Source organism: Cyrtonyx montezumae, unplaced genomic scaffold (genome assembly GCF_038088225.1).
Source record: "Cyrtonyx montezumae isolate F1298 unplaced genomic scaffold, pur_monq_1.0 scaffold_3, whole genome shotgun sequence".
NCBI lineage: Eukaryota > Metazoa > Chordata > Aves > Galliformes > Odontophoridae > Cyrtonyx > Cyrtonyx montezumae.
This window is the reverse complement of record NW_027072034.1, coordinates 29522467-29549737: the sequence shown is the minus strand read 5'-3', so window position 1 is coordinate 29549737 and position 27271 is coordinate 29522467. Positions and strand designations below refer to the sequence as shown.

Below are 27271 nucleotides of genomic sequence, written 5' to 3'. Positions count from 1 at the left end.
CTGGCAGTGGCTGTAATTTTCCAAACGCTTGCGTGGTGCAAAGTCAGAACTTGATTAAATAAGGACAAGCAGGAAGATAATTTTTCCCTCTCAGCCTCGTTCTGCAGCAGTCAGACTGCACAGTGTTCGTGTGAGGTTTGGGTTTGCTCCATGCCTCGATGGTGAGGACCCGTGTGCTAATGGTAGGGGCGGGCTCAGGAAACAGGGAAGCCCTTTTGGGGATTAATGTTTGTGGTATTATTACTCCACGTGCCTTTGGCAATCTGCCCCTGTAAATGGTTAGTTTGTGGTGGAAACAAAGCCAGCAGCAGCTAAAGTTAATAGGATTTCAACATAACAAAGCATGGGATTAATTATTTGGGGAACTGAAGTTAAATGGAAGAGCGTACCAGGGCTTGAGGATTTGGGAAAAAAAAATAGTTCAAACCAACTGAATGAGTCCAAACGCGCAACCACCTCTTCTCACTGGTTATGGGGAAATTCCTTTCGTTGGAATGATGGCGCTTTCTCGCTGTTATTTTAGTGAGAAGTTTCGCTCACGCTGAGGTCTCTGACATTTGCTCAGGAGGTAACAGAAGTGGGAAACACATCCCAAACAGCATCAGAGCCACATCTGTTCGTGGCAGTTGCGTGGGATGAAGTACTCTGGAGCAACAGGACTGGCTTTTAGGAAGGTGTCTACCCAAGAGCCGAATCCTCGTTGTGGTAGAGGACTTGTTAGCTGCACTTTCTGAAATCTGGACGCATGTACACTACTGAGGAGCGGGACTCATTTTGAGACCCTCGCTCCGGGGTCCAGAAACAGACACCTGACTTGATGCTCAGGTGCAATCGCATATAATCACATCCATAGTTCAGAAACGACTCACCGCCCCGCCGCCGGCGCACAGGGAGCGTTGGAGGCCACCCCGCGCTTAGAGCTGCCCTGCCCGGCCCCTGGCACACGGGAGGCGGAACCCGGCGGCCGCCCCCGCCCCTCAGCCGGCGGAGCGCGTCGGGGAGCTGCGCTCGGCGGCCGGAGCTCCGAATGGGGCGGCGGAGGCGGCGCTGCTCGGCCTGAGCACAGCCCGCCGGCGGCTCCCGGCCGGAGGGGGCCGAGCGCTGACGGGCGATGGCCGGGCTGGAGGACGGCCGGGAGTGGGCGTACAGGTAGGGCGGAGAGCTCGGCGACCTTGGGGAACGGCGTTTGGCCAACTTTCTGCCGATCCGAGGGAGGAGGCGAGCCGCAGCGGCGGCGCCCGTCTCCTGGCAGGGACTTTATCGGACTTAAAATAGCCCCTTCCCCGTTGGCATCGCGGGGCGGCACCCGGGGCAGGTGCGGGCGGCACGGGGCAGTCCCGCAGCCGTCCCCTGCTTTGGGTTCCCCTGTCCCCCGCGGGAGGTCCGAGTGCTGACTGCTGGTACGGCGTTCCGCTCTGCTTTCCCCCCACCCCCCCCTTGGGCTCGAGTTTACCTACATCTGTGGCGGCGCCAACGCGGGGACGAATTCCGTCGTTGTGTGAGCGGCAGCAGGTGTAAAAGCGGCGTGGCAGGGAAGGTGGCACCAGCCTGCCTTCCCGAGGTGCGTCCAGCTGAAACCCAGCCAGGATGGGGTGGTTCTGAGACCCCGCTGAACGGATCCTTTGCTCCAAAAACTCCTAGAAGCGGAGAAATCTGTAAAACTGACCCTGAGCAGTGCTTGTTTCAGTTTGCTCAGTACGTTCCCGCATCGCACATCAAAGGAGTTTAACAGTTTGTGTAAAGCGGGGTTTAACAAAACCCAACAGGGAGGAGAGATTTTTGGGCTGCTTTTGGAAATAGCAGCTGGAAGTTATCTGAAGCGTTACTGCTTTTTATTTTTTCCCAGCTGTAGGTATGTAGGAACGGTTGTACAGGAATTCTTTGTTTTGCAGGGTCGATCCATATGGGTTTGAGAGGCCAGAAGACTTTGATTATGCATCCTATGAAGCGTTCTTTTCCAGATACCTCGTGGTGCTCACCAGAAGAGCAATAAAATGGTCCAAGCTCCTGAAGGGGAAGAACAGTGTACAGAAGAGTTTAAAAGGTGTGGGTTGCTTGTAGTGCATTATGTTGGAACCTGTATACATTGCATTGGTTTGGGCTTTTGAGTGTTGAATGCTATTTTCTTATTATAAACTGTAATGATACATAAGCGAATATACTGCTGTTAGGGAGATCATTGGTTTGATTTAAAGTTTACAGAGGAGTAATCCTTCTTTGGCATACATTATAGTATCTTATTACATCTGTAACCCAGAGATTACAGGCGCGGGAACTTCCAGATGTTGGTGTGCAGCTGTTTGTTCCATGGTGTCCTTTGAAAAGATGTGTGGTGCTTCAGAGTCTGTGAGCCCCAGGATCAGGGCATGAGAGCTCTGCCAGCCGAGCAATTGCTGACAGCTTTATGTTGCTGAAGTTTTCAAGTTCTTCCTTTTGTAAAACTACATTCACCTTGCTGCTGAAAGGGTGTGTGCTCAGAACTGGAGATGTGTACTTCACAGAAGGAACTAGAACAAACACAGTTGACTATTCAAAGCTCTGCCTCAGGTACAGTCTGAGTGCTAATTCTGGTTGTTGTTGTTTCTCCCTTGGCACCAATAATGAAGTGATAACAAGTTAGATGTGTTAAGTGGAACAGCATATGGAGTGATGTCAATTTTGGGGCTGAGGATCACCAGAAAATGTAGGTTTAAGCTATAGTTGCTAAGTCATTGAGTCATAGAATTTCTCAAGTAGGAAGGAACCCACAAGGGTCATTGAGTCCAGCTTCTGGTTCCACATAGGACTACCCAGTGTACAAATCCTGTGTCTGAGGGTGCTGTCCAAGTACTTCTTGAACTCTGCTGGCTCGGGGCTGTGTCCACTGCCCTGGGCTGCCTGTTCCAGTGCCCAGTTACCAGAAAGAAACTACTCCCTCATTTTTCTTCCAAATATAAAGCTTTTATTTAAGGTATTAGATTTTAATATGAAAGTAACTGTGCAGTATTCAGAGTTAGTAAGGATTTTGGAAAAAATAGTTGCCTTATTTTCTTAAAATGTGTGAACAGTGACAGGTGCAACCTTCAGTAATGTCCATGAGTTTGTCACATCTCCTCTCACGTAGCCTGATCCAGCCTTGTCACACTCCTGTGACACAGCAGTGTGGATGCCTTTGGCATTGTTTCAGACCTGAAACTTTGACTAATTCTCTTAGCTTGTCCATTAGGCTTCAGTAGCAGTAGTCATGCCACCCGTCCACTAATAACCATTAATGTAATAACCATTAATAACCATTAATGTTGTGTCAATCTTCAGCAGCAGGCTACTGCACTGTATTTTCAAAAGGTCTGCAGCAGTGTGTGAGAAATGGGATATAGTAAATCCCCTGAGAGGATGCAGGCAGCCTTGATGGTAGCAAGTCCACATGTGCTAGTGAGTCATCTTTGACACATTAATTTTTGGTAAAGGTACTTCCATTTGTAAACTGTGCGTTCTCATGTAACTACAAGGAGAGCAACTGGAATAAATAGTGTTGGGGAAATGTAGTCTGAGTGTAAATTTAAAGTTGCCTAGGATAAACTTCCCTTGTTATCCTCAGCTGATACCTTGGGAGAGGAGAGCAGCAGATTAACCTGTACCATTACTGATTTAAATACTTCCCCTCTGATAGCCAGTATTAAGGTTAAGATCTGTGGCACATGTGCAGAGAATCATGTAAGTAGTGGCTTTTGTGTGAGCCCTGCCCTGCAGGATGACCCTGTGAGCTTTTGTGTGAGCCCTGCCCTGCAGGATGACTCTGTGAGAGAGAGCAGGAGGTCTCTGTGCTCTTGCTGTTTCACTCCTCCAGAACCAGGGTCCTTGTTCTGATTCTGGTTCCAATCAACTTCCTTGCTGCAAAAGTCAGCCATAAGCAGGAACTGTGAGGAGTGCTCGCTCTCTGCTTCCCCACAAGCCCTGTAGATGTGTCTGCGAACCCATATCCTTACTTGGAGTTCTCCTGGGGCTGTTTTAAAAGGCGTCCTGCTGTGGCTAGCCATGAGTGAGGCATCTCTGCAGCTCCACACCCATTTCTCCTTTCACACAGAGAAGCTTAGAATTCCTTTGAACAGGGTGATTCGGATCAACAGGAAGAAGTGATGACTTGTGCTCATTTTGCAGTTTGGAAATGCACTGTGTTCACATGCTGCTGTGTTTGTCTCATGTCCCTTTGTAGTTGCATGTATGTGATTCTGTTCTACTGTAAAAAAAAAAGTAATTAGATTACATTTTAACAAGGATAATTAAGGAATGTATCCTGTTGTTCTGGATCACAGCCTTCTGGCAGGGCAGGCCATGGATATTCTGGCTGATAGCTCCCTTTGCTCATTCTCCAGTCTCTTTGTATTGTTTTGTGGTGTTTTGTTTTGCTTTCTGCCCTTACCATCCACAGTGATTTCTGTACTCATGAACATTTCTAGGTGGTGTTCCGTCCCTTGCCTCCTATTTCGATCTTCATTGCTGGGGACCACTTAATTTTTGCTTCTTTCCACTTGGCTGCTATCTTTCTGGAGCCAAAAGACAACTAAACCATCAGATGTAATCACCCAAAGGAGCTTAACTCTGACCGGAAGTGTGCTGTACAAGAGAACTGGGCTTGTTCTCTTGTGTGTGTGTTACTCAAAATTGAGCAGTAGCAAAAGGTGCCTTTCTGGTCCTAATGGTTAGTAAAACACAGCAAAAAGTGATGATGCTGTGACTGTAACAGGAGCACTTCTGTTCCCGTGCAGGGCTTGGAGGAAGGAAGGAGCGTCTTAGGAAGTCAGTTTGTGTGTTTGACAGCAACTTGAATGCTTACAGCACAGATCTGATTTTTATTTTTCTGCAATGTGTTCGTAAAACGAATCTTTCAATTCCTTCTTAGCAAGTTGTTTTCAGCTGTGCCATGGAATTTTTCTCTAGGGTCTTGAGTTACTTTCCTCAGCATTTAATCATAATTGTAACGCGCAGATGCTTTTCACACTCTTCTAATATTATCAGCAGGATCATTTTTGTTTTTAGCTGGTGCTTTCCTGCATAACTTGATTTGCCACTTTCCCCCTCAAGCCCAAAAGATTTATCTGTGAACCCATCTCCTTATTTTGAACTCTCCTGGGGCCTTTTTGAAAAGCCTTCTGCTATGCTTTCTCCTTGTGCCAAGGTCAAAGACTCATCTCCACTTCTATGAATTAATACGTAGTGTTGTTGGAGGTGGATGCTGTCTCTGCTTCCAGAATGAATAGATGTTCCAGAAAAAGATACCATCTGAATTTGTATTACAGTAAGATAGCCCAGTAATGTGTCCATCAGCTATGCTAGGAGCATTTGTAGGCTCAGTCTGCCTGTGGTGCAGAGTGAAACAATGTAAAGGGGGAGGAAAAAACGGTAAATACAACTTTATTTTGTGACAAAAAGCTCAATAATTATCATTTTCCTGGTGGGCTTTTCCACTCTTCAGGGAGTGGGGGAGCTGGGATGGGCAATTGCCTGGGCTGATATGAGCCTCTGGCCACCTATTGTCACGTGCATGATGACACTGAGGGATAATGAGTGTATGCAGTACTGCAGGGCTGCTTTCCCCTTGTGCCAAGGTCAAAGGCTCATCCCCACTTCTCTGAATTTAATGTGTTGTATTGCTGGATGTGGATGCTGGCTCTGCTTTCAGAATTGATGGCTGTTACAGAAAAAGTACCGTCTGAATATACGTGTTTACAGTATGATAACCCAGTAATTTGTCCAGTCAGTGAGCTTCTTAGGAGCATTTACAGGCTCATCTGGACATTTCACTGAGCAAAACGAGGTTCCTTAGATGCATTCCTGCATTTGCTGCGCCTGTCTGTAGGATTTATTGAGCATCAGAGATCAAAATGTTGTAAAAAAGGTGAAGTGCAGCTTATTAAACATGGAAACTTAAGAATTATTTCCGTTCTGTCTAGTAGAAGGCTGTAGTTAGTTTACATCTGGAAGAGGAGAGACCATTAACTATACCATAAACACTAATGGGAATGCTAAACAAAAACTGCACCTTGGAGGCCAAGTGTTTATTGCAGATGTGAAGGGTAGGAATGTTTCTCTGAAGGTACCAGATTTTAGGTGGCTGGAATGGCCATTGGAGATGCATGGATCTCTCTGCTGACATCAAGAAAGCAGTTTGGGCTCCTGGAGGATAGGTGGCTAAAATGGGGTGAATGCATAGAGCAAGTTGCTGGCTGAGTTGCTGTAGACTCTTCTTTCTCTCTGCTGTTTTTAAACCCAGCTGTCTTTAATTCAGATACCACGTAACTTGAGTTACAGGTCTGTGTGACTGGGGATAACAAGGTTAGGTGATGCTATTGCATGGAACAACAAAGAATTCCTTATTCTCATTCAAGTCTCATTCTTTTACTAAGAAAGAAGTATCTGATGCCTTTGTCAGTTTCTTCTCCCTGGAAAAAGCTAGAGGATCTCAAATGCTTGGCTATCTTTTTGGGTCATTAGGGTTTAGGATTATGAGTTAATGACCAGCATTGGCTCTGTGTTATTATCTTTCATTCTTCTCCCAGGAGGAAGCTGCTTTGGCTGTTAATACCCTGATGTTTCTTCCTGCAATCTCGCATCCTAGTAATTCATACTGAATCATCTTAAATTAAACAAACAAACAAAACCGAATGGTATGTTGCAGGCGATAACAGCTATTTTAGATGTGAAAAGACTTCCCCAGTTATTGTGGGAAAAATCATCTGTTGCTCACTCACATTTTTATCACTTCTAAATGAGTTTAGACAGTAATGTCCTGTTTCATATGTATCTTTGTCTGCTAGGTTTCAGCACCTAGGAATTAAGCTGAAATCCTGGTATTATGTTAGCATAGCCATTTGTGCTAGAGCATAACTCAGCAAGTGTTGGGGGATGTTGGGGAGACATCAAAGACAGCGCTTGCCTGAAGGAAGAAGGACAAAGATAGCTGTTAAAACTCCATCCAGGAACGGTTCAAAATCCTGACAGGGAAACAGTAGACTGGGGATGGAGATACCCAGTGTGGGGAGTCTTAAGTGGCAAGAAATGAGTCTAAAACATCCTGTGTAACTGAGAAGAAAATGTTTATCCTAAGTGGTAATGTAGGACTGAAAGCATAATAATCTTTAGTCAAGAGCTTTCCTATGACTTAGAAACTTTCTTTTGCTCATTCCAACAGAGAAGTGTAGCTGTAAATATTTTAAAACTAATAAACTAAAAAAACCATTTTGTTTTGCAGTGAAGAGATATATCAGGAAAGGCATTCCCAACGAACACCGTGCATTGATCTGGATGATTGTGAGTGGGGCTCAAACCAACATGGAGCAAAACCCTGGATACTACCAGAGGCTGCTTGAAGGAGAGAAAAATGACAAGCTGGTTGAAGCAATCAAAACAGGTCATTGTCCTGATAACAAGAACGTCTTGATAACAAAGTCTTTGTTTTTCTGCTGTGCTTCGAGTGTAAGAGATAAAGTATGCCATGGAAAACTTAGGTTTTGGTAGTAGTGGTGAATTAAAAAGTAAACTAGATTGGTCATAAGCTCTTTAAAAATACAGTTCTTTCCAGTATTACCATGTGGTCAAAAATACTAAGAAAGATTAGAAATTATTTGGGAAGGAACAGAGAACAAACTAGAAAGTATTCTATATGTCATCTCCTAGGTGAATGATGAGTTACTCTGAGACCTGTCCTTGTGCCTGTTAACTTCCTTCCCCAAAGGATCTGGAAGAGCAGCAGGCGCAGTGCTATGTCATGACAATGGCAGAAGCAGTTGCTGTTGTCTTTTTCCATCTTGGAAAAAGCCAGGTAGTTAAAGTTGGGGCTTTAGTGATTTTATCTGGAGTTAGATAACTATTGAAACACTTCTTGTTTTATGCCAAGTTCCCCCTCCGCAGCAGTACCGTGAGCTTTTGGGATTACACACCTTAGTAAGGCATTTTGGAACATAATCTTTCATGTTCCTGCAGATGCAAAGAATAGCCAGAAATCTTCTGGCTCATATCCTGCTCAGAGCTAGAAACAGCAGAACTCTAATTTTATGAATACAAGGGAAACTACAACTTTGATTTTCTATAGCCAGCCTTGCTGAGGGCCAGAAGAAGGAGCAAAATGTATTCAGTCGAGTGTATTTGTTGCAAGAGAGAGCTGCAAGCAATTTCTTCTCTGAATTATATTTTATCTGCCTGTCTGCTGCTCAAGTGAGGGATGGGCATATAGGGTAAATGGGTTGGAGGCCTTTATTTGAAAGGGGAAAAAAGAACACCTCGGCACTTCAGAGTGGTAATTTCCCTTTAGAAACAGAGCAACAATGTAAATATATGAGGGCTACAGGAGAGAAGTATTAAAAGTGAATTGAAATATTAGTAATCTTCTTGATTGTACAAATGTTATTATTGTGGGCTTTAGTTGGGGACTGTTTCAGTGTAAATTGTTGTCTGACATTCAGTACGGTTTGCCTATGTTGGTTTCCCGTCAGAGTGGTTCTTTGTAAGAGAAAACTAAACAAAGTTGAGTTGTGTTGCCATTCACTTCTCGTGCTTGCAGTTTCTGAAGTTTTCAGGTACTCCTGTAGTCTAGCTATAAAAAGTAATAGGCCAACTCAATGCTGTGGTTTAAAAACAAGGGAAGAGTAGCCATGGTTTCCTCTTATTCCAGAAGGAGAGTTGGTAGGGCAAGGCCAACCATAGACTTAAAATTACTAGTATAATGTGTAAAAGCCAATGTTTCCTGTTTCTTTTATGTGCCCAGAAGCTCCAAACAGTTTTCATCTGCTCTTGGAATTTATTTGCAGTATGGAAATGTCTTCAATGGGATATAATTAATTGAGTTGCCAGAGGGACGTGGACAAGCTTGAAAAGCAGGCTCACAAGAACCTAATGAGGTTCTGTAAGGCCAAGCACAGGGTGTTGCACTTGGGCTGGGGTGTTCCTAGCTATGAGTACAGACTGGGAAATGAACTCCTAGAGAGAAGCCCTCCTGGCAGAAGGCTGGGGGCTGTGATAGATGAAAAGCTGATATGAGCCAGTAGTGTACTCCTGCAGTCCAGAAGCCTGACAGTGTCTGGGCTGCATCAAAAAAGGGATGGTCAGCAGGGAGAGGGAGGTTATTGTCTCCTCCAGCTTTGCCCTTGTAAAGTCTCATCTGGAGTGTTCAGGCCTGGGGCCCCCGGCACAAGAAGTATGTGGAGCCATTGGAGGGGGTCCAGAGGAGGGCCACGAAGATAATCAGAGGACTGGAGCATCTCTCCTATGACGAAACACTGAGAGAGTTGAGGTTGTTTAGCTTGGAGAAGAGAAGGCACCCAGGAGACCTCATTTGTGATCTTCCAATACTTGAAAGAAGATTGTAAGCAGGAGAGAGGGGACTGACTTTTCGTGATAGTGATAAAATAAGAGGGAATGTAGAAGAGAATGTAAACTGAAAGAGGGGAGATTTAGGTTAGGTGTTTGGCAGAAATTCTTCGCTCGGAGGGCAGTGAGGCGCTGGCACAGCTGCACAGAGAAGCTGTGGTGCCCCATCCATGGAAGCATGCAACACCAGGTTGGATGGGGCCCTGGGCAGCCTGAGCTGCCTGGGAGGGGAGTTGGAACTAGATGATCTTCGAGGTCCCTTCCAACCCAGGTGGACTGCACAGAGAAATGGCCTAGTTTTGAGGAAAAATCTGATTACTCATAGCAGTAAATCTTACACTGTCCATTGACTGTTTCCCTCTTCAACTTGTTGATTCTTAATTGATGGGCTTTATTGCTGCTTCTGCTTTATGACACTTGCTGTTGAAACTTTTTCTGTTTTATAGGAGAAATACGTGAGAGAGAAGACGAGCTTAGAGAATGCCTGTGTCTAAGTTCTGATGGAAATTTTCATAGTTCAATGTTTGTACATTCCCTACATGCATTCCTACTGAGCTTTGTCATTCGTGCCCTATTATAGTAAATTTTGTAGGACAAGTGATGTTGGTGTGATAAAATGTGTCTGTCCTGGTGCTAAGGCTATGTGCTGGTTACAAAGAGGTCTGGCTGTAAGTTAATTTAGCTTGCTTGCAGTGAGTCCTCCCTAGACCAGGCCATTGAATTGCAGATAAGTCCATAGTGTGTGCATGTCCTCTCATGTACACATGCAGGTAACAGCCACATTTGCACTCTTGCATTTCATGAAGAGGAGCTATATTGGTGAGAAACTCCCAGTTCCCTTGGCCTGTACAATGCCTCATGGCCTCTGGTGTGAGGGCCTGGCTGTGTGGGTCAGATGGTGCTTGTGGGATCATTTGTTCAGGTTCAGAAAAGTGGTGCAGGCAATTGCTGCTGACTTTTCACTGGAAACAGCAGACGTTTTATTCTCAAAGCATAAATAAGATTCTCAGAAGGGAGTTGACCTGTTAGTGAGGATTGGGAACACTCACTGAGTTGAGGGAATTTAGGGAAACATGAGAGGGAATGGAGTATGTGCAATGTATGCTCTATTTATGAAGAAAACACACTCTGGAATCAGAAAGCAAATAGAAACTGATTCTATTCAGACCTTCCCCAGGTTGTGAAATTGAAGATTTCAGTTTGGTCAGCCTCTGCTCTGTTTGGACTTTTCCCACTCCTTCACCCTTACACTGCACAGCTGTTGGGAAGAGCCACAGCTGAAATGTCAACTTACATCTTTTCCGTTAAGTCCAGAATATACTTGAATAAGCAAGAAATTATTCTGATTATGCAGATACAATGCTGCTCTACCTACCAAGAGGAAACAAAACAAACACAGTTATCCTATAACTGCTTGGCTGCTGCTCAAGTCATTTTAAAATTATCTTTTTCCTTGTGCTTTTCTTGCAAGTCACATGAAAGGTGAAATATTTTCCAACCCTCCCATTTCTGTAAATGATTTATTGACTTGGGGAAAAAAAAAAGTTATTGATGTGATGATTTCTTAATGATTTTGATTTCTGTGAGACTAATCATGATTTTGGGGGACTCTCCTTTTAGTTGCTTACAGCTCCTGTTCGTGTTAAGGCTGTAGTAGACTTTGTCCTTAATACAGGAACAGCTGATAAGATCTGATAACTCATAGGACACAAATATCTGTGCAGTAATGCTCTTACTGAAGTTTTGTTTGCTTACTGTAACTCTTTTTTTTTGTTGTTGTTGTTGTTAAATATAACCAAAATAACTGTTATGTTGTTGATGTTTCAGGTTTTTTAAAATCTTCAAAGTAATGTTGATTTTAAGTGTTATTTTTTTCCCCAACTCATACATCTGCAGATCAGATGTGCGAGTGGACTAATTAACCTTTGCTCACCTCTCTATAGGGTGAAGCTGGCTAAAGCTTAACTCTGCTTATTTCTTTCCTAACGCTGAATGAGTGTTTGGAGCTCAAATCTGCACGTCTTTTTTTCAGTCCTTTGTGAAGACTTAGGTTTGGTCTGGAAGAAATGAGTGCTTTGAAATGTCAATGATTGCAGTTTAGCATTGAGCTGAGCTTGTGGGATGTGTGTAGTCCCCTCGGTGGTCTTGCACAAAGGAAGGAACAGATTGTCTAATGGTCAAACCATAGGGGAAAAAAATCTATTAAAAAAAACCAAAAAAACACCCAAACAATCAAAACCAAACCAAACTCCAAAGAAACTGTGATTTCAAGTGAAAGTGATCAGTTGCAGGAACAGGTCTTTTGTTTGTTTATTTTTGAATAGTTTAGTTTGGGAGTGTTTGGTGGAAGCTGCCTGGGTGATAAGTCAACTGACTATTTTGTTTGCTCTGAGAATACACTTTCCTAGAGGTGCAGCTCATTTCATGCCATTTGGCTCAATAAGGTAGATGAGAATTGTTTGTTATTGGCCTGAGTGATTTGCTCTCATTTAGCCTTTGCAGTCAGACCTTGAGAGAATCCATTCTTCAGAAGAATTCCTATAGTCCTGCCTAAATTTGATTTCTGTACCCTAATAGGATTAGTCTTTCTAGGAATAGATTATCTGCAAATGCAAATGGCCTTTTAGCCAAATAGGGGTAAAGCTGGTCCTTGTTAAAATTCATCCACCAAAACCACGGTTTTATGTGGTTTCAGTTGTACTTCAGGAAAGCTGCAAAAGTTTCCTTGGAAAGCAAAGGAAGGAACAGCTCTTAATTTTGATCTTTTTTCCCCCTCCTGTCTAGACATGAACAGAACATTTCCAGATAATGTAAAATTCCGCAGAACAGCTGATCCCTGCTTGCAGCATACACTCTACAACGTGTTGGTGGCATATGGACATCACAATAAAGCAGTGGGATATTGTCAGGTGTGTGATCACAATTTTTTGTGTGCGGGCTTGCTTGTTTTTAAATAATGCTGCATTTTCCTAATGGTCATTGGTTTTGTCCATTTGAATGTGTAGAAGCAGATCTGTAAGCTATATCTGTTTTTAAAATGACCCTAGGGGATAGAAAATGATAACTTCAAGCAGGTTTAGGTATCCTTGTGAGTTTCTCCGTGGTGTTTTTGTAGCTACTCGACTGTATTCGGATCCATTCATTAAGTGCAAAACGAATGTTTCATCACACGTATCAACTATAGGACAAGGAGGAATAGTTTTAAGCTCAAGGTAGGAAGGTTTAGACTGGATGCTGGGGGAAGTACTTTACTGAGAGAGTGTTGAGCTCCTGGAACAGGCTGCCCAGAGAGGCTGTGGGTACTCCATCCCTGGAGGTGTTCAAGACCAGTTGGATGGGGCCCTGGGCAGCCTGGTCTGGTACCAGATCTGGAGGTTGGTGGCCCTCCCTGTGGCAGGGGGTTGGAACTTGATGATTCTTGGGGTCCCTTCCAACCCAAGCCATTCTGTGATTCTTTGATCAAGATTAGTTGCTTTGGGGAGGAGGAGGAAGAAAGCTTGCCTCCATTCTCTTTCCTTTATGCACTGAAGACATAAATGCTAACCTAAACCTCACATGTTTACAAACCAGCTCCACTCCACACAGAGATTGTTTTGAAACATGCAAATAAAAGGTGCGTGACTTCAATTTTATCGCTCTCAGTATTACATATTTGTTAAAATGTTTAATGTTGTGAGAACAACAGGAGATACAGAACTCTGAAGAGTCTGTTTTGCAAACAGAACTCGAACCAAATGCCAGCATTTGCTGGCATTTACTTCCCCATCTGGGAGCATGTTTGGTTCTACATTGTCATGCTGGGATGGGGGCATGGCACTGTCTACCCTGGTGCAACCAGTGAAGTTCAGAGCCCTGTGCTTAGGAGGAGCTTTCTGCATGTGCAGTGCTAAATGCCAAGCAGTCTCTTGTCACCATAGACCAATTACTAAGCTATCAGCCTAGAAACAAATAGTTGATGTCCTGACTAGGAAGCCGAGCACCATGTAAGGCCGCGCATGGTCTGTCTGAGCTGTAGTGACTCAAAGCTTGAAATTGAACCATTGGATAAGGTGCAGTGTCCTAATATTTTTGTGTTCTGGGAGTGCTACGAGGCCTTCTGTGATGGGACGTGAATTGAAGAAAAGGGATCTTTTGACACAGGCTTCTGGCTTCTTGGTGGCTGTCACCTTGCGGCCACCAGCAGTGCTGCAGATGTTGAGCTCAGAAGGGGGGAGAGCAGGGAGAAAGCCAAATAAAGGGGTGAAACTGAAGAAGGCAGTGTGACCAGCACCAGCTTACATAGTCTAAATATTTAAAGATGATGTAATTTTCTGTTAGCCTAGACTTTCAGGGGAGTCTGCACCTCAGGGGCATCTTTTATAAATTGTTGTGCTGGTTTGCTTTCTGTATTGTTACAGGTATTGTAGAACAGATATACTTGAGACAACTTCAAGCTGAGGAATACAAAGAAAGTGAACTGCTGCTCACGTAAATTAGTAATATTGCCATAACTTAAGTGTTACGGTAGATATGAGCAACAGCTCATGGAAGATACTGAAGTTGCAACTTTTTACTCTTGTTTTTACTTTTTACTTTTGTTTTGAGTCTTTGGCTCAAACATCCCTCCGCAGCCGTATGGTCCACCTGCAGGTGTGTTATGGTTGTGTTGCACATCAACATCAGCCATGTTTTTGTTCTAGCCAGAACACTCATTGACTACAGTGGGACGGGGCTTTGGGATGTTCTTTTAAAAGGGAAGATTGAAAGTAAATCATACCCTACTAAGCTTTTTCTTTCAGTTTTCTCTCTCTGAGCCTTTTTTAGTAATTCTTGGTAGCTGTCACCAGGTAGATTTAACAGCTGATTCAACCAGTGGCCATTACTACACTTCACTTAATGTACCAGCTATTTAGAATTGCAGTAAGTTAGCCCTTAATCAAAATAAATAACCTAGAAACTTCTAAGTAAGTGTTTGCATCTTAACATTCTCCTCTTTTTTCTTTCTCAGGGCATGAATTTCATAGCTGGATACCTGATTCTTATTACAAAGAATGAAGAGGAGTCCTTTTGGTTGCTAGATGCCCTTATTGGAAGAATATTGCCTGGTATGCTAAGAGCTTACACAGTTATCTTTGTATACTGAAGCCTGGTTTGTATTTGATCTCAGCATTTTTTTTGTCCATTTTCCAAGATTTCAGATGTTCAGTTGGCTTCAGTGGACTGAAGATATATTAAGATCCTGGAAACAAGGCAATGACAGCAGACAGGCAAAACTTACCTGCTCTGCAGTCAGATTTTAGCCTTGGTTTTGTTATATCTCACTCCCTGCTTATGCCTGTTAGGTAGGTGTCTTCCTGTGTGTGATACTGGGGAACAGGACTTGGATGGTGTCATTAATTTGGCACTTCTGGTTGCAGGAATATGATGTGAGGCACGGATGAAGAAGTGACTGCAGAGTAGAGATAGGGGATACACACAGCTTGAGTGCTAAGCCTACAGCAGCGATTCCCAGTGACATGGCAGGAGGCAGCATGACCTTTCTTCAGAAGTAGCTGCAAAGTGGTGTGGGTTTCTGCTAGGCAGGGGACCTCTGAGCAGGCATGCCCTGGGCACTGTTCATGCAGTAGTATTGTGCAGCAAGGCGAACAAATGTCCAAATCCTGTCTGTGTATCTATGTGACTTTCTTATCACAGCTCTTATAAACAATTATAGGATCTAGCCAGGCTGGTCTGTAGAGCCTTGAGGGCAGTACAGCACACTGTAAGGTACAGATGACCTTTACATCTGGTCAGCTCAGCAGCTGCCTAGATTCTCTTACCTGAAGCCTGTCTTTGCAGCAGGAGCTTACATGCTGAATTTTGCCTTGTACATAAGCTGGATTTGTTAATTCTTTTGACCAACTGTAAGGAAATACCTTTTACACTGAATACGCCCTATAGGAGCTGAGTTCTTGACGTATAGGCAGAATGGTTGGATTTTGTTTGCAAATTGCTGGAGATGAGCAAAGAACACTTTGACTTGTGAATCCATCTGCAAATATTTGCAGTTTTACAGCCTTGGAAGTTTACTTTCAAGCTATAAAAATAGCCTAAAGAAATCAACTGCTTTGTTTTTGCTCAGCCTTGAGAACTGTAAGCTGTGCAAACAGGTAGGAGACTGAAGGCTGCCCTCTGCCACGTGACCTGTCACTGCCTGAATGCCACTGACATCACTGGGGGCGATAAGGCCCTCAGTAAAAGGTGTGCTTGATTGCAAACTGATGCGTGGCAACTTCTGCTGTGAATGTTTCGATGGTTTTATATGTTTTCATTCAAGTTGCTCTTATTCTGTCCTCCTAGTTGTTGCATTTGTCTTATGATGGTAGCACTGCTGTTAAGAAGAAACTCGTAATATGAAAGGCAATTATTGTGTATAAGGGAGATGTGCACCTACTTGAATTATGTCCATAGATACTTTTTTCTTTTTTTACCAGCCTGTTCATAGATATATTTTTACTACCCTCTATCAATAGTCTTATTACAGACTTTGTCCTGGGCTTAGCTAATAGAATCGTGGAATCAGCAAGGTTGGAAAAGACCTCTGAGATCATGCAGTTCAGCTGTCCACCAATATTTCCCACTAAACTATGTCTCTCAGTACAACATCTGAACAGTTCTTGAACACCCCCAGGGACCGTAAGTCCACCACCTCCCTGGGCAGCCTGTGCCAGCACCTGACCACTCTCTCAGAGACGAAGTATTTCCTAATGTCCAACCTGAATCTCCCCTGGCACAACTTGAGGCTGTTCCCTCTAGTCCTATCACTAGTGACATGGGAGAAGAGAATGATTCCCACCTCACCACAGCCTCACTTCAGGTTGCTGCGTAGAGCTATAAGGTCACCCCTGTGCCTTCTCTTCTCCAGATATCCAGTGCAGAGGATCTCAGCTGTAAGGGGAAAGAGGTATCTGCTCAGAATGGCTATGCTGGGTGTGCTTTCTCCTCCACAGCCAGCTTTGAGAGAGCTTGAGGTGCTTCTTCCAGCTTGGCTCACTCAGCAAGAGCCCAAGTTAGCAGGATGAAGCTTTTGTTTAGTAAAAATATCCAATAAAATTCAAAGCTTGATGGGTAAGACAACTGCGTAATTTCAATGAAATGTTATGTATGTGTCAGAGAGAGAGACACAGACTGTGTCTGTGAAGAAACTTTCCCAGGTGAGTACCTCCCTTGTGTTAGTAGCGCTGAGTATGGTGCATTTCAGTTTAAAGCTGTATAATTACTTGTTGGGGAAGAAGAGAAATACTGTACCTACTCCAGTTTTTCAGAGGGAAGAGTCAGTTTTGTTTGATGCTAACAGGTTGATGAGCCAGTCTTTTCCTTTAGTTTCATTGCTCTTCTCTTGGTCTGTTTGCATTACAGTCTTCGCTTTCCCCTTTAAGTGCAGCGAATACACCTCCAGGTCATGTCCTCATTTTCGATTGTGTCCTGTCACTGCTGGTTAAATTGGTAGATTTAGGACAATTTGAAAATCCCTTCTCACAAATGCTTCTTTGCCCCTGCCCACACACATTTAATTGCACGCAACGTCCACGCTGGTAACTGGCAACTGGCAGGGTTTTTGGCCAGCACGAACCCAGGTAGCCACAGATTGCATTCCTGAAACCAGGGCTCACCTTCCTGCTTGTAATGGCTCTTTAGGCTGAGGAAGGGAGGTGTGTGCATTAGAGCGTGATGGAAGTACAGCTCCCCCTGGCAGAAGGGGACAGCTTGGCAATGGGTCAATGTAAGCAGAGGTTTTCTGGCTGAATTGCCCTATCACACCCCCCAAAAACCTTCTGAGGAGTTGCATGTGCCTGGAACTGGGTGTGCACCACACATCCACTGGACGTGGCACTGCTCAGTACAGCTAGCTGAGCAAAGCCAGACAGATTCATCCTTCTGCTGAAGGCAGTCCCACAGCCTGTTGTATTGCCAGCTGCTCAGCGAGGGCTTTGGAAGGATTAGGAGCATATCTCCACCCCTTATCGTGGGAGAATTGAATTGTTTAACTGAAGTTTTAGGTGTTTCCAAGATCTCTATTCCCAGGTTCAATCAAAAGATGCCAGAGCAGACTGTGTGGCCAAAGGAGCCAGTAGGGATTCAGTTCAGACTGAGAGTGCCTGTGTCTGCAATTCCCCTTCAGTATAGCTCTGCTTGCTGAGATGCTTTTTTGTTCTGTTGGGGAAATATTGGGAAGGTTGGATTACCTTAGAGAGCAGCAGGTGAGAGGTAACTTTTGAATGTGGTACCTTGGTGTGTAATTTAAGGAGCATAGTAATCATGTTTTACTTATTTGTGAATAAATTGGGAGTCTAAGAGGGGAAAGTGTGGCAGTTATACACTCTGCTATACATATATCAGGATTTAATACACAGATAACAGAAAATGTTTTTTTTTTGTGCCCTGACATGAGACAACATCTCTCAGCTCAGTAGTATTAACAAACATCAGCTCTTTCTTTGTCCCCAGCGCTGTTAACAAAGTTCTTCATTTAGGTTTAGCCTATAAGTACTCCTCAAGGGTCAGCCTGTCAACCTTCCTTCAGCATGGTGCCTTTTAAAGTGGTTGGCTTGTTGGTTTAACTGGTGTGCTGCCTGGTTGTTTACAAATAACTTCAACTAAGAACAGAGTTTTGATGGCGTGGTCGCTAAACTGGCAGACTGCACTAACGGGCATTGTCTGCAAGGACAAAAGGTGCAGTGCAGGATAGTGCTCTGGTGTGCAGCTTAGCAGCTGCTGGTTGAGGCAGACGTCTGTGTGTTTGGATAAGGGATATCTGACACGTTTCTGGTTCTCAGCTGTATCAGCCACAGGCTTGCAGGTATTGTTTCATAATGCAAGAGATGAGAATATTTCAACAGACTAACAGAACCTAATTGCTCATCCAGCTTTTGGCATGTCCTCATCTTTCTACTGATGGATGCTACGACATTCTTTCCTGTCATACTGACTTCAGGTTTCAAGGAAGGAGCTGCTTGAGGAATACAGAATGCTCTACTACCTATGCAGTATTTAGGTGTAGACTGCTTGTTTTTCTTTTAGTTGCAAGTAAGCATGCATTTATTTCCTTCTGGTGACTGAGTGCATACTTGGAGGGATTGCTGTGAAACTTGAGAATGCAGAGCTGGTGAGATAGCTGTGTCTTTGAAGACCTGCTTCTCCAAAGGGAAGTGGAACTTGGTTCCACACGGAGCATTTTGGTCAGCTGTGCAGGTAAAAGGCACTGTGGGACCTGAGTGTAGTAACACTGAGCTGAGTTTGCAGCTTAGCAGGAGTCTGTCGTGTAATAAAAAGCATGCCCTTTCACAGAGAGCGCTTGAGCACTGCAAGCATGAGCCTTTAGAGTGGGAAGCTGCAAGGCTGTGCATAATGTGCATGATATCATGTTTGCAAAGTAGTTTTTGATAACTAATCCTTTTTATAGCATTGCTTCTGGGCTGTTTCCTCATTGTGCTCCACTGGTAGCACCCAGCTGCAGGGCTGTGAGCTGCCAAAGTCCTCACACATCCACACAGCATTCCTCCAGTCACACATGAAGCAATACTTGTGTGCAGCTCTGAGGTACAACATCATGTCTGCCCCACAGAGAGAGGCTGGGTAGTCGGGAGCTCAAAAATATGAGACTTGCATGTATTCTGCTGCTGCTAGTCAGCTGCACAATGAAAGGATTCATCTCTGAACGTTAGAGGTCAGCTGTATTTATCTAGAAGTTAAGCATGCCATGTCCTGATAAGCTGAAAGTGGAATGTAGGGGTCATCGTGTGCGTATATTTAGAAACCTTGATAAGCCTGAAGTGCTTATTACTTACAAGTCTGAACGGCTTGGGAGACTGGAGACAGCGGGAAATGAGGAACTGGGCTATTCATTTAAATGATAAGTGCATTTATACTTCAGTATAATGTTATTTCCTAGAAACATCCCTTGCAAATCACAAGACTCATCAGTAAAGGAACAAGCTCATTGTTCAGTACGTGTGCTGGGGAGGAGTAGTACAGTTTTGCCTAAAGCACGGCTTTCTTGTGTGTGACAAAGTATTTCTGTTCTCAGTCTTGCTTTTGTGTGGGAACGTGCTAAACTTTGGCTTTGCACAATGAAGGTACCCAATGTGTTTAAAAATGCTGAAGAACTTATCCCTCTGCATTGCTGTATTTGCTCTGTGGGAGCAGGGCTTCACAGAACTATTGGGGTTGGAAGGGACCTCTGGAGATCATCTCATCCAACCCCCTGCCAAAGCAGCTCCCTAGCCCAGGTTGCACAGGTAGGCGTCCAGGTGGGTCTGGAACGTCTCCAGAGAAGGAGACTCCACCACCTCTCTGTGCAGCTGTGCCACTGCTCCGTCACTGCACTGGGAAGAAGTTCCCACATACATTTGTGCAGAACTTCCTATGCCTCAGTTTGTGGCCATTTCCCCTCGTCCTATCCTCTTGTCCTGTGAGGAGGTTGTAGATGCTCTGTTGAGATCCTAATACACAGTTTTGTATTTGACCTTGTAAATTCCTACAAAAGCATCATTTATCCAAATGAATCACGAAGCAGGCTTTGTAACTGAGCTTGCTGCAGGAGAAGCCAGCCAGGCACACAGCAGTGGTTTCTCCCATTCCCCTGCAGCAGACCACTTTGGCTGGAGCTTGTCTTCACAAAAGCCCCATGCCTGGTTGGAAGGAGAGCCCTTGCTGCTGCTCTTAGTGGTGTATTCCTACATAAGCTTGCCATCTTTTGAATTTGCTTCATTCTAGTCTGTAGCTATTGCTTCTTTTAATAGTTCATTTTACTATATTGAAAAACCCATAGATCTGGTGTGTTTTCTCTGTGAGGTAGTCAAGGTTGCTTTTTGTATTCCTTGGATAAAAACTACCATATGTCCAATAGTACAGTAACTACTGCAGTGCCCAGTGGTGGCTTTTGTCCACCTGAATGCACAGAAGTGATGTCTGACGTCTGTTTCACTTCAGAGATGCTGCGGTTATTTCATGTGTTTTATGTTCAGCAGATGTGAATGCTTTACCTACTTTTCAGTTTATGGCTAGAGGAGGTGTGTGCTTCTTATTTCACTTGTGCCTCTTGCAGTTTGCTTCAAGATTGAAATTAATTCTCTTGTTGCCTTCTTTAGGCTTTGAAGTAAGAGGATTGTGGATTTTGTTTCCTTTCTCTACAAGCTGAAGGGTTGGTTGTGCTTTTCCGTCCAAATATCAGGCCAGAGCCGTGTGTATCTGCTCAGCATTCTAGTTGAGCCTCCTGCATCTGCCCACATCTTTCAAGTAACTTACTGGGAGCTCCCACTGTGACTCCAGCAATGTTGTAAGGAGATGAAGAAAACGTAACTTCATGAGGTTATTTTTAAGCGTGCAATAATACAAGTGTGTGTTTTGTGCTGAAGTGTTAAGAATAATCTTGTCAGAACTGATAAAGTAGTTCCTTTTCCTAATCCCATGTAGGAATTAGCCAGAAATCCAGAACCATCAGCAGCGCTCGCCAGTCCTGTGAGACTCGCGATACAGCTGCGCATTCAGAAGTGTTTGCTTCCTCCTTGCTCAGCAAGCACTCATGGCAATCTGCTGTGTTCGGTCATGAGCTCCTCTCCAGTGGAGGAAATTTCATAGAACCACAATTACAGAACACCCCCAGTTGGAAGGGACCACAAGGATCATTGAGTCCAGCTCCTGGCTCCACACGGGACCACCCAAAATCCAGTCCCTCTGTCTGAGGGGGAAACTGACCAACAGCATTTTGTTCTGCTACGTGCTCTCTGTGTGAGTGCTTGGGTAGCTGTGTCTTTAATCTAGATCGGTTTCTAATGATGCACAGCTGCATCAAATGTATAACAGTGAGTTACTATTAAAACCAAACCCAGCCTGTTTCATTCCTCATAACTGGAATGGCTGAATCTTGTTTGTGCTTTCTAAATGCCAACTTTGCTTTGTTTCTCTGAGTCTCAGAGGTCACATACGGAGTCCTTGCTCCTTTGTATTTCATCTTTATCCACTGTAAAGTCAGGAACTATATCATCTTTGCTTTTCTTTCTATGGTCTTTATTTTTAAGAGCATCCCTCTTCTTTTTCCAGACGGTAGCTGCCACATCTGCTCAGAATATCATTATGCTGCATGAAAAGCAAATAAGAATCCAAAAGGCTCTTTCTGTCCCCCAGAATTCAACTCTCAAGTTTGGGATCAAGGGCAGTGAATTAAAAAGGATGACTTGAGCCTGTCTGGGGGTTTTGCTCATTTTCCCCTGGAGGATGGGGAACTCGTTTTTAAAATGACTTAAGTGTAAGAGTTGAGCTTGCTGTAGAAGCACATATCTGCAGGATATCACTGTGGCCAGGACATCTGCAGGGGGTCACTTTGACCCAACAGTGCAGAAAGAGTTGGCAGTACTCATGGTTTTCCTCCTTTTCCTGTTGTGATTTTCTGATTTCCTCCCAAACATGTGTTGTTCAGCTTTTTTACACAAGGACTCACAAAACAGATTCCTATAAGACCTGTCTCACCTTTTAGAACTGTCCCGTGGTGGCAGCAGAAGAGCACTGCCCTGCCTTCCTGGCCAAAGCAGGCCGACAGTTGCCAAAGGGGAGCAAACAGTGGAAGAATGCTGGAAAGGTTTTGTTTTTTCTTTTTCTATGAAAGCGTACAGTAGAATTGGTTTCTGTTGTGACTGGAAATGTAGAAGTGAACGCTGTTCATGAAGCTGGCCAGTTGCTGTTGGCAGCCTGCTCTTGCCTGAGGCCTGCACTGCTTTTCTGCTCAGGCCTTGAAGGAAGTCTGGCTGCAAACCTACTCCTCTTGCAGCAAGGAGCCATGTTGGAGTGCTGCAGAATGATGTAAAAATGAACCAGTTTTGGTTTGTGGGGTAGAGAGGAAACTTTAGCCGGGTAGCTGTGGCGGCTGCTCAGCAAACTGCACTTCTTCAGCTCCTGTACCTGTTGGTGGAGTTGTTGGCTGCCTGAGGAGCTGCAGATTGCCGTACCGCACAGGTCACTTTGCAGAGAACTTTGTCTTCTAAAATGGCAGGGGTTGCTCTCTTTCCTCTTTGTCTGCCACGTGTGTCACAGATACATATCACTTGGTTTGTCGCAGGCTGAGTTATGTGGGCTGTTGGAATACTAGTTAGGAACGCTGGAAGATGTGCAGCAGGGCCCAGGTCGTGCCTCGTGTCTTTCTGCAATACTAAGAATAATTCCCAGGCTGCTTCTCGCAGAAGGAGTGTTTATATTTAACCTGACATATGCACAACAGACTCGAAGGATTATTTTTTAACTTCTGCAGCTCTGACTTGGGGAGGTAATCCAAGGCTAGAAGAGTACTGCTTCTTAAACTTTTATTTTTGGAACCGCTTAATCTAGCTGTAACACCTCACAAGGATGTGCAGTCCTCACAAATCCTGATTTCCTGCAAATCTCATTACTGCTGGGGGACGCTGGCAGGCAGCCGTATGTGGTGCGGGGTGCAGAGAGGTGCCACTCACTGTGGGCTGCCCCAGGAACACACAACGGGCAAAGAAGGCACGTGGGGAAAGCAAGGGAAGCCTATGGGCGGCTTGCCAAAGAGCTTGGAAGTGGGGAGCCTGAACTAGGAGGTCTTTAACGTCCCCTCCAACCTAAAGCCATTCTATGACTTGATGATCCTTAAGGATCCTTTCCAACTCAGGATGTTCTGTGATTCATATTGGGAAAGTCGGTTTTCATCCACGAGTTTGTGGAATTTAGTAATAAATAATACATTAGAAGAATGATTTCTAGTACAGTCTTTAATTTGTTGCCTTCTGGAACATGAAAAGTAACGTAGCATGTGATGGCCTTAAATCACTTTGTTTTTTCAGTGTAGAAATAAAAGGAAGTGATGTTGCACTGTGTTTTCTCAGGAGATAACCTCTTGTCCAAGGATGCTCCTGCAAAGCAACCCAGATCAGTAGGTGTGCTATTGACCTATGCTTGCTGGCCACTTATTTATTTTTCGTTAGTGAGTGGCAGATTGGGAGCAGATGCTGGCTCAGGTCCCTCCCGGGTCGTAAACTGTGCATTGTTCCCCACAGAGGGGATACTAATGAATATGCTAATTGTGTCTGGGTAATGCAGACTGAGAAATTTCAGATTGTTTGTGCACTCTGCAGAAGGCTGTAGAGCTGGTGTATTTGGGTGGCAGGTGAGTGGAAATAATCTGCTGCACAGCATCCTGTGAGGAAGTGGGCTTTGTGTCAGAAAAGGGCATCATGGCCTCGGAGGGACTCTGGGCAGAGCAGCCATTACAGCCTGAGAAGATCAGGACAAGGAGGCTCACAGAGCGGTGTCAGTGATGGGGGAGGAGAGTTGGAACTGCAGACTTTTGCTGAGAGGACGTTTTGGAGGCTCAGGGGTTGGGCACTGCTCTCAAGTCAGAACAAAGTGGGGAGCAGTGCGGGTCTGATGTTAGCCCCCATTTGTGGCACCCAGCCATGGTACCATGTCACTTTGAACAGTGACAGCGGGCCTGGCTGTGGAGGGTGGGCTGCTTTCCTGGTTAGGGGGGTGGCTGGATGTACATGTGCATACAGACATACAAATACACTTATTGTGATACAGAGAGTGACAGATATGCTAATTAATATCCCTGGTAGTTCTCACCGAGATCCCAGCATTTGCTCTGCTGCACTAATTAAAAATAGCAGCTGCTGTTGATGTCAGGATATCAGGTGATGGCACGGGGTCCTCGTGCCTCCCAAGGACACTCACTGGTGGCAGTGAGAAGAAGCTTGTGCTCACATGTTTCAGGAGCACCAAAATAAATGGTTTGTGGATGTATGAGAGGAGAAAGGAGGGGAGCAAAGAACACAGGGCTTGTTCTTTTGTCTCAAGTTGAATTCCCACGAGGGCACCTTCCACATTTGCTTCCTGCAGTAGAACGCATCCATTCAAGCTTCAGTGTGTCGGTGGGCACCTCAGTGTGTGGGTTCCTTGGGCATCCATGTGACTCTTGTCCTCTACTGGGCCACCTGAGCTCTCAGAAACCAAAATAGTGCTTTTCTTCTCTTAAGTGTGCCCAGAACGATTGTTCACAGAACAGACGTGCTCACTGTTTGGCTTGGACTTCAGCAAAAGGAGTGCTGACCCTGTCAGAAAGGCTGTGGACAAACACTTGCATTGTGCTGCCTTCTTCCAAATGCTGCTTACAGGGGCTTAGTGCAGTGAGCAGTAATGCAGGAGATGAGTGTCTGATCCTTACGGGTCCCTTCCAACTTGGGATTTGTATGGTCTGTGCTTAAGGAAGAACCAATTGGCAGAAAGCATCACACAGGAGATGATTTGATAGGCGTGAATGCTGTTGCGTGTACCGAGATCACCCTTGGCTAAGAGAAGGGCTGTGTGACCCCAGTGCAGGCACCTTCACTGCCTGGTTTAATTTACTTGAACCTGGGCCACGTGGGCTCAACGTGCCTTTGTATGTTCAGCCCAATTCTGTGGAAAAATAATGTCTACTGACTACTGAACGATGGCTTCTTCTCTCCCAAGACTATTACAGTCCCGCAATGCTGGGCCTGAAGACCGACCAGGAAGTCCTGGGAGAGCTGGTGAAGATGAAAGTTCCAGCTGTGGCCGAGCTGATGGAAAGGCACGGAGTCATGTGGACCCTTGTGGTGTCACGCTGGTTCATCTGCTTGTTCATCGACATCCTCCCAGTGGAGGTAACGGGTGACGTTCCGTTCTTCTCAATGTACACTCGTGCTTGTCGTTCCCTTTGTAGTGCGTTAGCCAGCATTTCCCACAAACTGTGGTCTGAATTCTCTCCTTTCCCACAGACTGTGCTCCGGATATGGGACTGCCTGTTCTACGAAGGCTCCAAGATCATCTTCCGCGTGGCCTTAACATTAATTAAGCAGCATCAAGCTTTTATTTTGGAAGCCACCAATTTCCCTGACATTTGTGACAAATTTAAGCAGATCACCAAGGGAACGTTCGTAACGGAGTGTCACACTTTCATGCAGGTAAATTCTCCACAGCCTTTAGTTGGGAATTAACAGGACTGACCTGGACGTGTTTTCTGCATTTAGGAAGATGCGTATTGTTTGGAGAAATGCGTTTCTGGGAATTGCTGACAACCTTATGGCAACCTGCAGATAACAACTGTTGGTGTAAGTTAGGAGCAGAGTGAATGCCGGGTGTGTATAGAAGGGAAGAGTCAGGGCTGAACTCAGAAGACTGAAATGTGAGAACAGGAGCAGGTCTGTCTCCACCCACTCAGCGAGCACTGCCATCACCGTTGCTTCGTGCACAGAGCACAAACCAAGGGATGGCTGTTTGTTTGCCCCCAGAAGTTTGGTGCCCCTGTGTGAGCTCTGGGAATGGCTCTGGTACATCCACAGTAGGTTTCATTTCACTTACAGACCAGGAAGCTAAATTTAACTAGTAGTGCTTATGAGTCTTTTAATTAGAGAACAGAAGGGAAAGGTAAATCACAGGTGTAGCTTAATTTAACAGGAAGATGACTGAAGGAGTTTTCCCTTCCATCAAGAGCCTGGAATAAGAGGTTTGTTAAACATTAACCATCATGAGAATACTGCCAGCTCAGAGGCCAATGCAAACTCTGTCCCTGAAGAGGACTCTTCATTTTCCTAGTCCTGCCCCTCCCTTGAATGCCATTGCATTTTATATTGGCTGCTGTTAGAAAAGCCACCACCTTTTCCTTGTGGTGGCACTGAATGAAAGTATCTGGGTTACTTTTTTCCAGTAGTGTTCAGTTGGAGTGGTAACTGAAGCACACGCTTTTTTTTTTCCATCTTTGCAGAAGTACAGACAGTGGTACAAGAGGTGCTGATGACAGTGGGTATTTTACATCTCTCTCAAGCTCATCGTTTTCAGTTTAATGCAATGCAGACTTTGTTATCAGATGCTGTTCAGAACTGGCATGTTTATAACCTCATCTTCAGAGCTGTCAGTGCAAGTACACAGAAGTGAGAGCCCACACAGCTCAGCTATAGACTTAAGCCCATAAACACACAGCTCCCTTCACATTCTGTTCAGTCAGAAGTTTTAAATCAAGTGGTGAAATGTATTGTTTTCTGTACCCAGGATGGCTTCGTATGCTCTGAGGCCAGAGGTGTGGTTTAATTGGTGGGGTGCTTCTGTGTGGAGCCAGGAGCTGGACTGGATGGTCCACGTGGATCCCTTCCACCTTGCGGCACTGCGTCTCTCACTGTGCATAGCATCCAACGCCACAGCTGCCTCCTAAGAGTAGACTAACTGGAGACTTGCACTCAAGCTAGCTTTTGTACCATTGCTTTTGCATAACTTGTAAAGCTCCCCCATGTCTTTACCAAGGAATAGCTATAGACTCTTCCCTGTTTTGAGTAGGGCAGACAGCAGTAAGCGATTTCATTGGCTGAAGTCACCATTTTTAACAGGATTTTCTCTCTTTTTTCGCCCCCAGAAAATATTCACAGAACCTGGCAGCTTGTCTATGGCAACCATCGACAAACTCCGAGAGACGTGCAGAGAGAAGGTGCTTTCTCAGGGATAGCTCACCAGAGGGAACCAGGCGGTCAGACTCCAGAAACGGACACATTCCTCTTTTTGCACTGACTAAAGCACACTTCAAGCTTTCCATGAGTTAACTGACACTTGACCAATTTTTTCCTGCCTTCCAAGTAAATGTTTTTAATGCTTTGTACTGTATGTCAGACTCAGTAACTGGAACTACTGCAACTGGTGGATTTGTCATTATTATTATTACTATTTTTTATGAATTAAGGTGTTTTCAGAGTAGATGTGAACAGTGTAAGGACACTCCTCTTGAAGTCACTGTCCTTGTCTTTTCAGGGTGTTTTGTAATATTGAAACAAGTGTATAGAATTACATGTCCTTCATATTGTATTAATTGTGACACCTCTTACAATTTGTACAAAATAAATCTAATTTAATTTGTCAGAGCCTGGTTTGGTTGTTTTCTTTTTTTTGTGCTTTG

The 27271-nt window shown here is 44.7% G+C and overlaps 1 protein-coding gene across 1 annotated transcript; it reads left to right on the top strand.

The window, feature by feature from the left end:
- Positions 1 to 993: 993 nt before the first annotated feature.
- On the top strand, positions 994 to 27227 carry GRTP1 (growth hormone regulated TBC protein 1). The gene is made up of 8 exons (XM_065741029.1): positions 994 to 1149; positions 1893 to 2044; positions 7229 to 7387; positions 12127 to 12251; positions 14330 to 14426; positions 24823 to 24995; positions 25110 to 25295; positions 26738 to 27227. The coding sequence occupies exons 1-8, from the start codon at positions 1112 to 1114 to the stop codon at positions 26825 to 26827; spliced, it is 1020 nt and encodes a 339-aa protein (XP_065597101.1). The 5' UTR covers positions 994 to 1111; the 3' UTR covers positions 26828 to 27227.
- Positions 27228 to 27271: the final 44 nt, after the last annotated feature.